The sequence below is a fragment of the Cinclus cinclus genome, chromosome 23 (genome assembly GCF_963662255.1).
Source record: "Cinclus cinclus chromosome 23, bCinCin1.1, whole genome shotgun sequence".
NCBI lineage: Eukaryota > Metazoa > Chordata > Aves > Passeriformes > Cinclidae > Cinclus > Cinclus cinclus.
Genome location: NC_085068.1, coordinates 4,477,030 through 4,491,441, shown reverse-complemented (window position 1 = coordinate 4,491,441; position 14,412 = coordinate 4,477,030). Strand labels below are relative to the sequence as shown.

Genomic DNA, 14,412 nt, shown 5'->3' with positions numbered 1-14,412 from the left:
GACTTCAATATTTCTTCCACAATATTACTGTTCATACAACAATGTATCAAAGTTCCTTTCAAGTACTTGCAGAGAAGCACTGCTTTGAAAGGATTCCAGCAAGCTTAGCTGAGGAGCTCCAAGTACCTCTGAACAGACACACTCATTACCTGGGGAGGGAACAGCTTTGGAACCCCAAAGCTCCCAAATTAAAATGAAACAACACATGAAACTGCTGCCTACCAAGTGCTGTGGAGAAAAACACCTTTGTACTGACAGCAAAACAGGCTTCAAAACCCAATCACAGACCTCCCAAGAGCCCACGGCTCAGAAATTCCAATGCTGCCACAGAACACCTTTGGTGATAATACTGGTTTTCCCCCCAAAAGCCTGAGAAAGCTTTTAATTTTTATTTCTTTGTCAGTGTAAAATAGATGAGCTGTACTAGGTGCATTTCCCACTTGGCTTCAGATCATCCCAAGCACTGCTGGGCACGTACACATGAAAACCTCCATTTTCAGTACTGTGTCTTTCTAAAACTGAACATTTTAGAGGCAAAGTCATCACATTTTAATCATGTTCCACCAAGTCTAAGGATGAAATTCAAACCACAGGCCAATTTCTTAAACACCTCATTAAAAGGGATGTCAATTAAATCTACATGGCTCCACACAGTATCACTCTAAGAGGCCTATTTCAACAATGCTGTCAGGTAGGTATGAAAACCTACAGAAAAAGACACCATTTAAATGCTTTTATTACCCTGTTTTCTTCAATCTGTCATCATTGTTAGGTATTTGGTAGAGTGTACTTCTTGCAACACCATTATAGTTACCAGATACAACTAGTTTGTGTAGGCATAACTTTAGGTATTGTTAAGCAAATGAAACACTAAAATTGACACAAGCTGTTGCACAGTGTGCAAAAACAATTACAACAGAATTTTAACCTCCAACTCCTGAGAACCACAAGAATATTTCAGAGTTGCAGAAGATCATGGTCCTGTACTGTCAATCTGCCCAGACCTAACGTATCAAATAATATTAAAGCTGGAGGGGCAGAATACATACAGCTATATAGCACAGAAAAAAAAGGAAAAGTCTTGTGAATTGTCTACAGATTACGGGCAAATGCAGTGAGCAAAGGTTTCTCTGTAATTTTTTTTCCATCAGAACTTGCATCTCCTGTTCCATAAAAAGACACTTTCAAGTTTACCCAGTAGGAGCAGGAGAAAGAGGAAGCCAAACTTCACAGCAATTCTATTAATACCAAACTGCCTGTTGTATAAGCCTATTGCTACCCATTACCCATCACTTCACCCACAAAGAGCATATTTTAATCACTGCATTTTCCAACCACAACATAAAAGAAGCAATGAAGTCTCACCTTGGGAAGATGTTTCAGAGCACCTGAAGACAGAGGTACATACACCAAACTGTGCATGTGCATGAAATGATTTGTACTGAGCACTAAATACTCTTTGCAGGAAAGAAACAGAGCCATGCACTGACAGAGATTGCTAACGGGACATTTGCATAACAGATGAACTTGTTGCCATGGAAAGCATAAGAAAATTCTGAGCTGGGCTATTTAAAACACCCATTTCTGCAAATGTCTGGCAAAGTCTTCACTTGAATGATAGCACTGAAGATCATGTTACTGTGTCTCACCATAAACTTCTGGAGTTATGATAGTCAGTACAAGAAATGTGAGGATGGCATCACAGGTGTGCAATGGCAAGAGAAAGAAATGACCCAATAGTTTGCAAGAAGCAGAAGGGAGTATACTGCCATTATATGGAGATTGTGAGACTAGAAAATTTGACACTGTTCACAAATTTCAGATAAACAGATTTTAAAAACTGAAAAAAATTCTGAGTGGGAAGCTTGTGTTAAATATGTGGTATTACACCAATCCCTACAAGCTGAACTATGAGCTATCTCCAGTTTTCTTCATACAAGTTACATTTTGTAAATTAAATTACATACCATAACACTGTACCAGACAAGAGACAAAACCAGTTTAAACCTCATGTCTGTCAGAGTATGCCATCCAACTCTTGCAGCATCCCATTCCAACCCCCAACACATTCTGCCTTTTTCCTAACCTGAGTGCATTCCCCAGGAATTCTTAAGTTTATAGACTACAAGACTTAGTTACAACAACTTAAGTAGTACAGGACGTCACCAACCATTACAAGGCTTGGAAAACAAGGCTTTAATTCCATGCAATTTTAACCCACACAAGAGCTCTGATGGAACAATTAAATATAAATAATTAAATGTAGAGCTTTTATCCTAGCAAGATTTGAAAACGTTACTTCTGCCCTTATGCTAGTATTTCTAAAGCAGTAGAAAGGGGACACAAATATGTGACCAGACTTGCTCTAGATTTACTCAATCACTCCAACTCCTGGTGTATTCCTGCCTCCCCCACTCACTACAAATCCCTAGCAAGTTGCTCCATAGCTGCCACAGCCAGCCCAGGACAGAAAATATGATGAACATTCTTCTCTGTACTTCTATTCCATGAACTTTTGTTTTGCTAAGTATTAAGACAAAAGCAGCAGCAGAAGAAATGTCAGCTGGCACACACACTTTCCAGAAATAACTGTTCTCTATATTTAGCCAGTTTTTATATAAAATTCAGTTAAAAATAGAGCACCCAAACTGTGTATTTAATACAGAGAATGTCTAAATTTAAATCTCTGTCTTAACCAATCAGAACTTTTATCTAAGCCCAGAAAATGTTGCTTCCAGTCACTAGAGCTTGCTTCAAAATGTTTGTGAAATGAAGTTGCTCTCAGATAATTAGAAATACCACCTATTTTGACAGCAGCATTTACAAGTTAATGCAAATGAAAACCCTTATACAACTACTTGTACCAGCAAGTTTAAAATGATCACTACTAGATCAGTCTGCCTTTATCTGTAATAAAAAAACCCCAAATATTTGTTATGGCCCTATTTGTATCACTGAACATTTGAGAGGATTACATCAAAAATACCTGGGATTTTAGCCAAGTTATCTTCAAAAGTAACTACTTAGGCCTTTACCTGCCATTTTATTCTGCTGTTTGACAAACCAGGTATGTTCCAATCCAGCAGCAGTCACACAAATAAGTGACATTTAAAAAAAAAGGAATAGAAAAACAGGACTTTTGAGTCCACTGCTGACCCAAAAGCCCTTCTCACACAGCTGATCAAGGTGGTGTTTTGCTATTCAGAGCAATTTTGCCTCTCTATGCCAGACATGAAAAGCTGTCGCTGCATGGAAAACCAAACCTGAACCACTGCTCCAAATGTTTGCCCAGACAGGGGTGATGCCTTTGCTTGGAGAACACAGCTGTACAAAGGCTACAATTCCCAGGAAACAGGGCTGCCTTTGTGTCTAACAGGAGCCCAGGATTACTGTAACAGGAGTCCCCACTGCTGAGGAAACAAGAGCAAAGCCTCTCACAGACACAGGATCTGGACAGTGCTACCACCATGCTAAGCTCCCATGGATAAAATAAAGCCCCTCAGAATTGCACAAGGCCACACTCAACATTTTCATTTACAGTCACTCAAATTTGCCCTGTTATTAGTTTTATTCGAATTTGTCATTTATGTTTACCACATCTGCAACATATCACTTCTCAGAAATGTTTCTCCAACAAGCACTCCCAGTAAAATCACACCCCTCTGTGTTTTACAGTGTATTTCACCCTCTCTTTGACATCCATTTCCAAATTTCTTTCCTTGATTATATTTCTTCAGTACAACTACCTACTTGTATGCTGTGTTTCTCCATCAGTCCCCATTAAAAATATTACAGCATCTTCACAACAGGGTCTCCAACATAACAAAGAACATTAATTGTTAATAACCAGCTCCTGTCAAAACATATTTGCGACATGAAAACTCTGTTTCTACGTATCTGTTAAATTTGGAAAGACTCATCTCCTTCCAGCTTCAGAGTGACAAATCCAAGGTCATATGGTGGAATACCACAGCAGGTCCTTTAACGAAGTAGATAAATCAGGATAAATATTACTATGTAAACCCATCACTTTAATGTACAATATAGTCACCAAATAATTTTTATCTGCTGGGAAATTGTGGAAAATTTGCTTCACTTCCTTGGTGAAACAAAGTGCTTCATTCATTTCAGTCACAGCCCACTGATACTTTCTTCAAGAAACGCTTGTCAGCCTTCTCTGATAACATGAGATACATTGAATTATATTTCCAAAGGAACTGTAATCCTCCAGTTGCCCAATCAGTCCATTTCTCAAAAGGACTGTGCTACAGAACAACGGCAACAGTTGGTGCTCATGTTAACAAGACCGACAACAGAAGTTCTAAATTTATAATATGCCCCAAACCAGACAAGAGCAAACTGCTATGTGCTTAATTTGTGACACCAAGAAAGGTCACATGCTCATGGAGTCATTACAGGGAACAGCAACTTCTTCCATTTTTCAAGGAGTGAAAACAAATGTCAGACCACAAATGTACTTGTGTCTTCTGCTCAGTTAACTGCTACAGGCAAGATGAAAGTCTAATTTGATATAAATGGGTTAAAACTAGAAGTCTTTTGGACACAGTTGTTTATAGTATAAACATCAACTAAAACAGACTACAGAAATAAAATGTAAACTGCAACATAACTTGCACAGTTTAATTTGCAGGTAAGGAACCAGAAAATAAAACCAGCTCTGGTATCTGAGCAGGGAGAGCAGAGGGCGACACTGAACAGTTCAGGATTTGGGAGCTATGAGCTAAGTTTCAGCACAAAGTCCACCTTGCTTTTGCAATCCCTGACAAGAGTCTGTAAAATCAGAACCACTGGACTCACTGCTCTCTACCTGCAATTTGAAAGGGAACACTTTGCAGGAAAGACCACTTTTTCCTCAACTCACTGCCACTTGGTAAGACTTACTCCTTGGGAAAAGCCCAAGGTAACTCTAAGACTTGGCTGAGGATCCAGCTATGGCAAAGGTGGGTGTTTGCACGTTCTGATCCCAATCCCCAGCTGGACAGGTCAGCTATCACTGCACTGAGCTGCTTTACACCACAGCTCACTATCTCCACAGTCTGCACTTTTATTGGCAGCAACATATGGAAGTTTGCATTGGACTCAGCCCTGAATAATGGTGATGCCTGAGAAAATGTCCCAGATTTCTAAGAATCAAGTCACTTTTACAAACACCAGGCCTTTCCCATTCAACAGTCAAATTCTTTCTGATGGACTGCCAAACAAAACGAGATCTGTATCTGAGGAGACTCGAGTGAGGCATCTGGCTCTCAACAAGAGTTAGAATAATGTATAGCTGACTACTCATTTACATGGCATTTTGCAGCAATAATAATCAAGATGATGGATTTTCAGCTATTATAATACTCTCACTAGAATAACTCCATGTCAATCAGCACATTAATAACAGTGCCTCTCTGAAGTTCTGCAGCATTAATCACAGTCAATCAGAAGCTCTCACAGAACTCTGATAACTGAGTGTAACAAGAGAATTAACTCTTAACAGCTGGTAAGCTCCTAAGTGCTCAGAAAGCTTCATCCTAAATAACTCTCAGGCACTGGTGATCCAAATAAATATTGTGATTTTCCAGGGAAAAGTGTATAAAAGGCAAGTAAATACTTAAATGGTCAGACATTGCCTTATTTCTTAGCTACAAATGCTGAAATACCACTGAGTCTTGTTTCAATAACTGACAATAAACCCAAGCAGAAAGTCAATCTGTTGTAACATTTCCTTGAGGAACTCAATACAGCAAGTGTAGGCCGGTGAGAATTCTTCAGAACAAAGTCATTCCTGTCAATCTGTGTAAGGTTCTTGGCAGCAATGACAAAATAAACTGGAAGGTTTGACAGACTGAAAAAAATAAATACACTCCAATCTTACAGATGCTTTTCCTTTTTGCTCATTTGAAAAATATACAAAACAGTGAATAAATAAAATATAAAATTTCTTTGCTGTTTTGCAGGTTTGTAATGCAGTGATGTGAGAATCTTCAGAGAGCTGACAACCACAAGTTATCTTCTGAAGGAGATCTCATTAAAGAGAAGAGCTCTCAGCCACACACTCAAATGGAGTCTGCATGTCTCCATGAATAAACCAGGTATCAAAACTTTGTGAGCACACTCCTGATGTTAAGTTAAATGTGCCTGTTCACCACTGCAAAATAAATTACATGGGGCATCTGCAGATAGGCCCTCAGTATAAGACACTCCCTGTAAATAATACAAGTAAAATAAATGGTCAATGCAAAATTATGGTAAATTGCAATAAAAAAAATTAGTGCAGTTAATCATACAACATTATTCATATTAACTCTGATCAAACGGTTTTGAAAAGATGAGGCATAAAAAAAACCCTAGAGAAAGGCAGTAGAAATGATTACAGAATACAGAAGATTCTTATTACAAGAACTTAGAGCCTTCCCTAAATAAAAAGATGGCTCAAGCAGGAGGCTAACTAAGAATACACTGGAAGTCAGTAACTGACTTTACCTTGCATCCACCATAAACCTCTGAGTCCCCAACTGGAAAACAAACGCTGAAGTGGGAGATTGAACAGGAGGGTCAGGAAACCAGAGACAGCCACGGTGGCTGGTAAAGCCTTGACTTAATAGGAGGGAACACAAAACAATACAAGAAAGGATTTTTTCTGTGAGCAAAAGTCACTCAGATTTAGTGAGATGTAAGGAAGTCAGCAGCTCACTGAGTTTTTCTCTTATACTCTATAGGCAACAGGACAACTCTAAATCACTAAATACTTGAAGGAATAAAAAACAAAAGTACTGGTTTCTCTGGAAAACTGTGCCTATTCTACTCTGCAGGAATTCATTCCCTTCCTGTTTTGGAACAAATCCTCTAAATCTATCTCAAAGCTCTTCCCTAAAACAGCAATCACCAAATTTTCTCCACATCTTCTACACAGAAGCATTTAAACAATTCTATGAGTCAGAGGAAAACAGTCAAAAAAAAGTCCTGAAAAATCCCAATACAATGAAATATTTCTACAAGGAAACTGGTACTTCAATAGCAACTTCATAATTTTTAACTTATTTTCAGGAAAAACTAAAACAGTATATACTAAGAAAGAGAATAAAATAATCCACTGCATTTGGAAATTAAAAAAATTAGCAGTGAAATATGAAGCTGTTTTTCTTCCAGGTCACTCCTTACTTCAAAGCCAATCCTGATCAACTGAAAAAAAAAATTGATTAACAACAGAAAGCTGCCTGGTGCCTATTTCACTTCCCACTGTGGATTATGTAACTGAAGACAGCATTAGCAAATTTGCTGGGAAATGCCACAACTGTGGTCTAGATATATTTTACTTTTTAACTTGAGAAAAGCAGTCTAAGGAAGTGTGATTAAAATGCAAAAGTTATGAAAAAAATACAGAACACTTTAGAATCTGAGTTACCAAATAACCCAAGAATTTTTACTCTGTCAAGTAACTACATTCGTCTCCTTTAAGCAGATGTTAGTGGCCAGAAACACAACTTAGAATAACCATGAAGGCCAGATTGTTATTTTAAGTCAAACACAAAAACCCCACAGAGATAAAGTAACAGTGTGTGCAAGGTGCTTTTAGTACTTCCAAAAGTTCATACTTAAAACACAGTTTAAGGGGCCAACACAGCCAGTTCAGTGCTGAATTTTTAAATTTTCTTAAATACAGGCAATTAATTTTTTTATTCCTGAAACGAAGGCTTATTTTCTCTCATTCTTAAAGCCATAAGCAGAAGCAAGTCTGGAATGAGTGATACCAATTTCACTCTGTTCTGAAAGCATAGAGCAGCTGCCCCAGGAACTGGGGGCACTGCTGGAGAGGTGAAGATGGGAATTTAAAGTAATACAAGTCTCCCTTTCACAGGCCCCCATATGTGGGGGTTAAAAGAAAACTTGCACTGCTTAGAAGACCTCAAATGTATGAGTTACTCTCCAGACAGACACTTCCATGAGAGATATGGTCCCTTGCCATCCCAAATGCTGCTTCTGAACTGGAGCTGTACAGACCTTCTCGAAAATCAATGTGATTTGGGGAAATCAAAGTAAATTCCATTTTAAGTCTTTGTTCCAGATGATCTTGATGACTTTTTTCTTCCTCCCTTGTACTTCTTCCAGTCATTGGTTAGGAAATTTTGAAGCCTTGAGCTCCTAGCTGCGTTTTTCATTAAATTTTATTGGAAATAGAGCTTTGATAACAATACAATTTAATTATATCCTTGCTACAAATGTACAACCTACACATCACTCTATAAGCTACATTCCAATTCATACACAATCATTTTTATCACAAGTGCTTTCCAGTTTAGAAACAAACTTAAACTTAGTCCAAGTACAAACCTAATAAATCTGTGTAACTTAAAAATCGACAATCAGGGCATCACTTGACCATAATTTCCATTTGGGATGATATCCAGATGGCAATCCAAGGCCTACCTTTTATAAACAGGATGCATACTTATGCCACTCTCAAGAACAGCTAATTATTTAGAACTACATAAGAATGCCCAAGAAATTATTAAAAAAAAAAAAAAAGGAAAAACTGCAAGGAATTCTACTATCACAGAATTTAACCTGATTATTTCATCCCTACTTTTTCCTGTCCCCCAGCAGCAATGTGACACTGTTTCAGCAACAGTCACACCTTCAGACAAGAGAAAAAACTGTGTAACTTTCAGGATGACAGAGTTTATTTAGATGTGGGAAGCAGAAGTCTGAAGTTGCACTTAGTTTTCAGCCTGATACAAACAAAAGCACAATAATTATTTGTAACAGCCAATAACTGATTCTTAATTCACCACCTTCACCTCACACTGCCTCTGGGCCAGTGTTAGTTATTAGGAGTATCCCTACAGTTCATGCTCTGCCTGAAACCCAGGAAGAACTATGGGAAGCAGCAACATCAGTAACAAAACCATTTAAGCTAACAAAGCTTTAAAAGATTTATTAGCAGTGGTTTGAGACTTTAAAAACATACTGAACAATCACCAGGGGCTGTCCAGGACACAGGTGACCCTGATGCAGGTGCTCTGCCTGCACTACAATAGAGAAGTATTTTAGGAGTTGACTCAACTGTGGCTGAGAGGTCATTTGGTTTCACAACCCACTCCAGCTGCATTATGCAGCATGTGCTTTTGGAAGAATGAAATTAAAGACTTTCCCCCCCCCGTGGAGAGCCTGATGGCACCAGTGCAGCTCCCAGGGAGGCAGCCACAGCCTGGTATGAGGGGAACCTCCAGAGACAGAAACAAGCCCTGGAAAAAGAAATCATCCTCCTCTCTCTCCAAAAAAGGCTATTTTAGAGGTGTTACACCCCAGCAGGGCAAGCTTTCATGCTGAGTAACATCAGTATCTTTCTTCCTTCAAAACCAGACTTTTGATCTGCCACATAATCTGTAACAGAAATCAGATTTTAGCCTTGTTTGATCACACTTTGGAGCCCATGAAGCATCATAAAGCAGATTACAGTCTGATAAAAACAACTGATATCTTTATGTATGAACACCTATTGAATTACCATCTCTTCTTAAAAAAAAAAAACAAAAAACTTTAGCTACTGAAAAGTTACTTCTTTTCAGAAAGACTGAGTCTGAAGCCAGAGGTCTCATGCGTTCTTTCTGAAGGAAACACTCTGTTAATGTTACTGCTCACTACTACAAACTATTCCTGATCACTGCTACAAATTATTCCTGCCATATGCAAAAGAAGAAACGCCAGGAGGAAACAATAAAAATCCACACTACTTCTCTCAAGGACATATGAACCCAACTTGCAAAGTGAACCCAAGCTTTTTAATTTCCCTAGAAGGAGAATTAATGAAAGATCTTGTGCTAATGTATCTGACTGAGCAAATTTCCCTACAAGCTTGGCAGGCAGCACATTAACTGCAACGTGGGATAAACAAGGATAAATCTTTAACAAAACCCCCTGAAATTTCAGAAAATGCAAAAGAAACAAACAAAAAAAAACCCCAAAAACCCCAAAATCTCAACTATTGTTGGCCATGCACTGGCAGCTGCTGGCTCTGAACTATGTAGTTAAGGCAGTGGTAACAGCTTGGATCTGATAAAAATCTGTGATGGTACCCAAGTTCACCAGGTTTTCCTTTTTGGAGGGTTGTGTTTCCACCCCTCTCAATACCTGGTTATCCTACCAAATTTCTTTCTAAATCTCACGTGCACCTTAGGAACATCACACAGGGCTCCAATGTATGAAAATAAACTAGCAGTATCCACCTTTTCCCCCCCAGGACTCCTGAGCTGCTGTGCATGGTAGAAGGAAGATGCAGAGGATTTATTCCAGCTAAGCAAAGCTACGGCCAAGTCAGGGAGAAGCCACCAAACACGAACACCTGGGGACTATAAAGTAGCTTGAATGCAGAACACAAAACCAAAAATATGCAAGAGGGAGATGGGGACCTGGAGGAAATGCCAGGTGCCATGCTAGACACAGTCTAAAGGAGATTACAGACCTTGTGTCAGGGATCACTGGCAAACAGGGCAGCTCAAGGTCAGGGCGAGCAGCTCAGCGTGGACTTTGTGTCTGCCCAGGCCTGGTCAGCTCCTGGCTCACCCACACCTCACCACTTCAGTCTGTTATGCCTCTTCTGGGAGCCCAGTCTGACCTACAGCACCAGAGGATTCCACCACTCACGAGGAGAGAGGATTCCTCCTGCAACACGAACATGTTACAGCAATGAAAGCCTCGACTGACTGGGTAAAACAGCCCATTTTTAATAGCTGGGAAATGATCACTTCTTCTGACCTGTCAAGAACTCACTACATAGATGGCAGGAACAAGGTTATTTGTCCAATTATAAATATCTTACCTGTTCAAGCACAAGACCTAAGATGCATTAAAAATTCAGCAGGATATTTGTTTTACTGAAAATAGAATAATTATGAGTTTTATCTAAGAGCTACATGGTCTGTATCAAATAGTAATACATCTCTCAAATAATGTCTTGTCTAGTCATTCCTAGGGTATTACACTGTCACTTTGCTTTTCTGGAAAAAAAAAAAGTGTTTCTAGAGGACACACTCATTCACAGTTGTTAGAACTTACCAATTCTTACTTGGTTATATTTTCTTCTCAGTATGTAATACAACAGTGTGCAACACAGGCCAAAATAAAATTTTAAAAATTTATTGATCTGTTTAGGTCACTAATTAATTAAAACTTCACAACCCTCTGGAAAAGCTCCTCTCTAGCAAGTTTCTTAAACTGCTGTTTAATTCAAGTATTACCTTATACTGACTCCCAATTTTTCACACGCAAAGTTAATTCATAAAAATCTCTCTCTTCCCATCCCTTTGTATCATACAAATAGAACCATTTATTTTTAAATTAATTACATTTCAATCATGTTCACCACAATTTCCTTTATTTCCCCAAACCCCTCAAGTCTAAGGTTAAGAAGCTTCCCCATCCAAGGATACAGCTGAATCTACAAAAGTAAAGATATGAGTAGAAACCATTCTGGAATCCTCACTGCAACTACTGCTACCAAATCTGCAGGGAAAAGTGCATATTTCTTGTAAAAAGATTGCTGGGAATTGCAAATATTAGCAGGTGCTACTACAAACACTAAAATAACTGAGAGGAAGTGCAGAGTAAAATAATTCCAATGAAACCTATGAAAAACAGAACTATAACATTTCAAAATATTCAATGGATTGCCTCATCAATTACAGCTGAAACTCTGACAATTCAAATCAACTAAATACTAAGAATTTGGTCTTTCTGCTCCATGAGACAAGAGTATAACTTCATAAATACATTATTCTTGGTTATTCTCAAATGCTTCATCAATATTGTGCTTGGAGTTGGTATTCACTGGGTTGCTTTTTATTCAATAATTGTGAGCCTCATTAAGGAACTTATTATAAAAAGGGGGAATAGATTTACTGTTCCTTATTATGAAATCTGTAAAATCTGTAAGAGTTAAAACACTAAACCTAAAAAAGAGCACGAAATCAAAACCCAGAACCCAAATGAGTTTACTGGTATTTTTACCTATAACTTAATGAATGCAAGTCATACTTCTATGCCATGAAAAAATTACCTTATAAATTATTCTGTCTGGCTTTTCTGATTTATCATATAATCAAATTCTTGCAGGTTGTTTTTCTAGCCTTTCAGGTAAATCATAGGCATGCAGATTCCATTTGCTAAGATAATGCAGATTTAGGAAAAAAACATAATACAGCCTGTAATTTACCAAGTGGTGCTTATATATGAGCTAAATATGGTTTTCATTATAAAATAAAACTTAGTGCTTGAATTTCAGTTTTTATTTGCTTACTCTATGAAACAGTATTCAAAATAACTGTGTTGCACTACAGTCCGCCCTCCTCAATCTCAAATAAAAAACTTACACGATAACTGCTTTCAATATCTGACCTTGTTTCCAATGTGAGTTCCAGTCAACTGCACTAGCTGTAAGATCAGCCCCTACATTTTACATTTAAAAAATTACAATAATGCTTCTTAAAGTATTATCTTTCTTCGGTTCATTTGTAACCTCCAGAGAATACCAAAATGTACATACTCCCATGCAAGAGGAATTGATACATCTGTGCTATGACTGTGAATATTTCCCTTTTATACCTACTCCCTTTAACTAAAGGCTTTGCTGTGATTTTGGCCTAAAACGTTAGTCAAAATGTCAGTTATATAAGGCCACGCGTGGAGGCACACGCAATCTAAAAAACCCTGCTGCTGAATTAGTCATGGAAAAAATAATGGATGTCTGGTCTGACATACATATTCACAGAGAGAATAATGCGTCTATACCACCCGAAACTCTGTCCCACCCTCCCTCCTCGGCCGAAGTCAGCCAGGAGCAGCCATTCCCACCGCCTGCGAAATTCCGTAACCAACAAATCGGCCTAGAAACAGCAAGAAATTAAAAACCGCAGGGAAACAACCGGACCTGAATTCTCCATTTGGCTCGACTGACGTACCCCGACCCAGGGCCCAGCCTCCCATTCCCGAGGGATCCCGGCGGACCCGGGCCCGGCTCCCCGCTCTCCACAGCGGGATCGCGGCGGCGCCGGGCTCCGCTCCCGCTTCCCAAGAAGAGATTACGACGGCCGTGGGCTCAGCCTCCTCTTAGCAGGGAGGGATCGTGGGGGGGGGGGGCCCGAGCTCAGCTCCCTTTCCGAGGCGGGATCGCCACGGCCCGGGACTCCGCTCCCTTTCCAAGAAGGGATCGCGGCCGCCGCGGGCTCGGTCCCCGCCCCACGCGGGCTCGCTGCGGCGGCCGCGGCCCCGCGGGTCCCGCCGGCAGGAGCGGGACATTCCCCCTTCCCGCGCCGCTCCCGCCGCCTCTCCCAACTTTTCCAGCCACAACTTCCACGTTCCACCCGCGGCGCCGCCGCCGGCCGGGCCGGGCCCTTCCCTCCCTCCTCTCCCGGGTTGCGGAAGGTCACGGGGGCCGCAGGCCGGGCTAACCCGCGCGCCGGCGGCGGCGGGGCCGGTCCGGTCCGTACCTCTGCGGGCCTTCGGGGAGTGCCGGCGGCTGCGGGCGCTCGCTCGCTCCTCCTCGATCGCGGCCGCTATCGCCGGGTCGTCCTCGCCATTGTACCACACCAAAAGCTCCTCGCCCGCCGCGATTGGCTGCCGGGACACAACACAGGGCGCGCGGCCAATCAGCGCGCGTGTTGTTGGCGGGGCGGGGAGCGGCTGCGGAGGCGCCCACGGCGCGGCCCCCGCCGAGCCTCGAGGGCACCGCCCCGCGCGCCCCCTGCCGGCCGGAGGGCGCAGCGCAGAGCGCGCCCCGCCCCGCCCCCGAACCGCGCCGGTCGCACACACACACACACAAATAACAGCACCGAAACACCCCAAAAACACCCCAAAAACACTCACAGATTGTAACACACACAAATAACAGCACCGAAACACCCCAAAAACACCCCAAAAACACTCACAGATTGTAACACACACAAATAACAGCACCGAAACACCCCAAAAACAACCCAAAAACACTCACAGATTGTAACACACACAAATAACAGCACCGAAACACCCCAAAAACAACCCAAAAACACTCACAGATTGTAGCACACACAAATAACAGCACAGAAACACCCCAAAAACACTCACAGATTGTAACACACACACACACACAAATCACAGCATCGAAACACCCCAAAAACACCCCAAAAACACTCACAGACTGTAACACATACACACACACAAATCACAGCACCGAAACACCCCCAAAAACACCCCAAAAACACTCACAGATTGTAACACACACACACACACAAATCACAGCACCGAAACACCCCAAAAACAACCCAAAAACACTCACAGATTGTAACACACACACACACACACACACACAAATCACAGCACCGAAACACCCCAAAAACACCCCAAAAACACTCACAGATTGTAACACACACAAAT

The 14,412-nt window shown here is 40.9% G+C and overlaps 1 protein-coding gene across 1 annotated transcript in view; it reads right to left on the bottom strand.

Moving 5' to 3' along the window:
• Nucleotides 1-14,412, bottom strand: part of PRDM2 (PR/SET domain 2) — a 45,093-nt gene that overhangs the window by 14,123 nt on the left and 16,558 nt on the right. Inside the window, exon 5 of the mRNA XM_062507503.1 lies at nucleotides 13,491-13,617. Within this exon, the coding sequence (XP_062363487.1) occupies nucleotides 13,491-13,617 (127 nt within the window). The remainder of the gene's footprint in view (nucleotides 1-13,490; nucleotides 13,618-14,412) is intronic.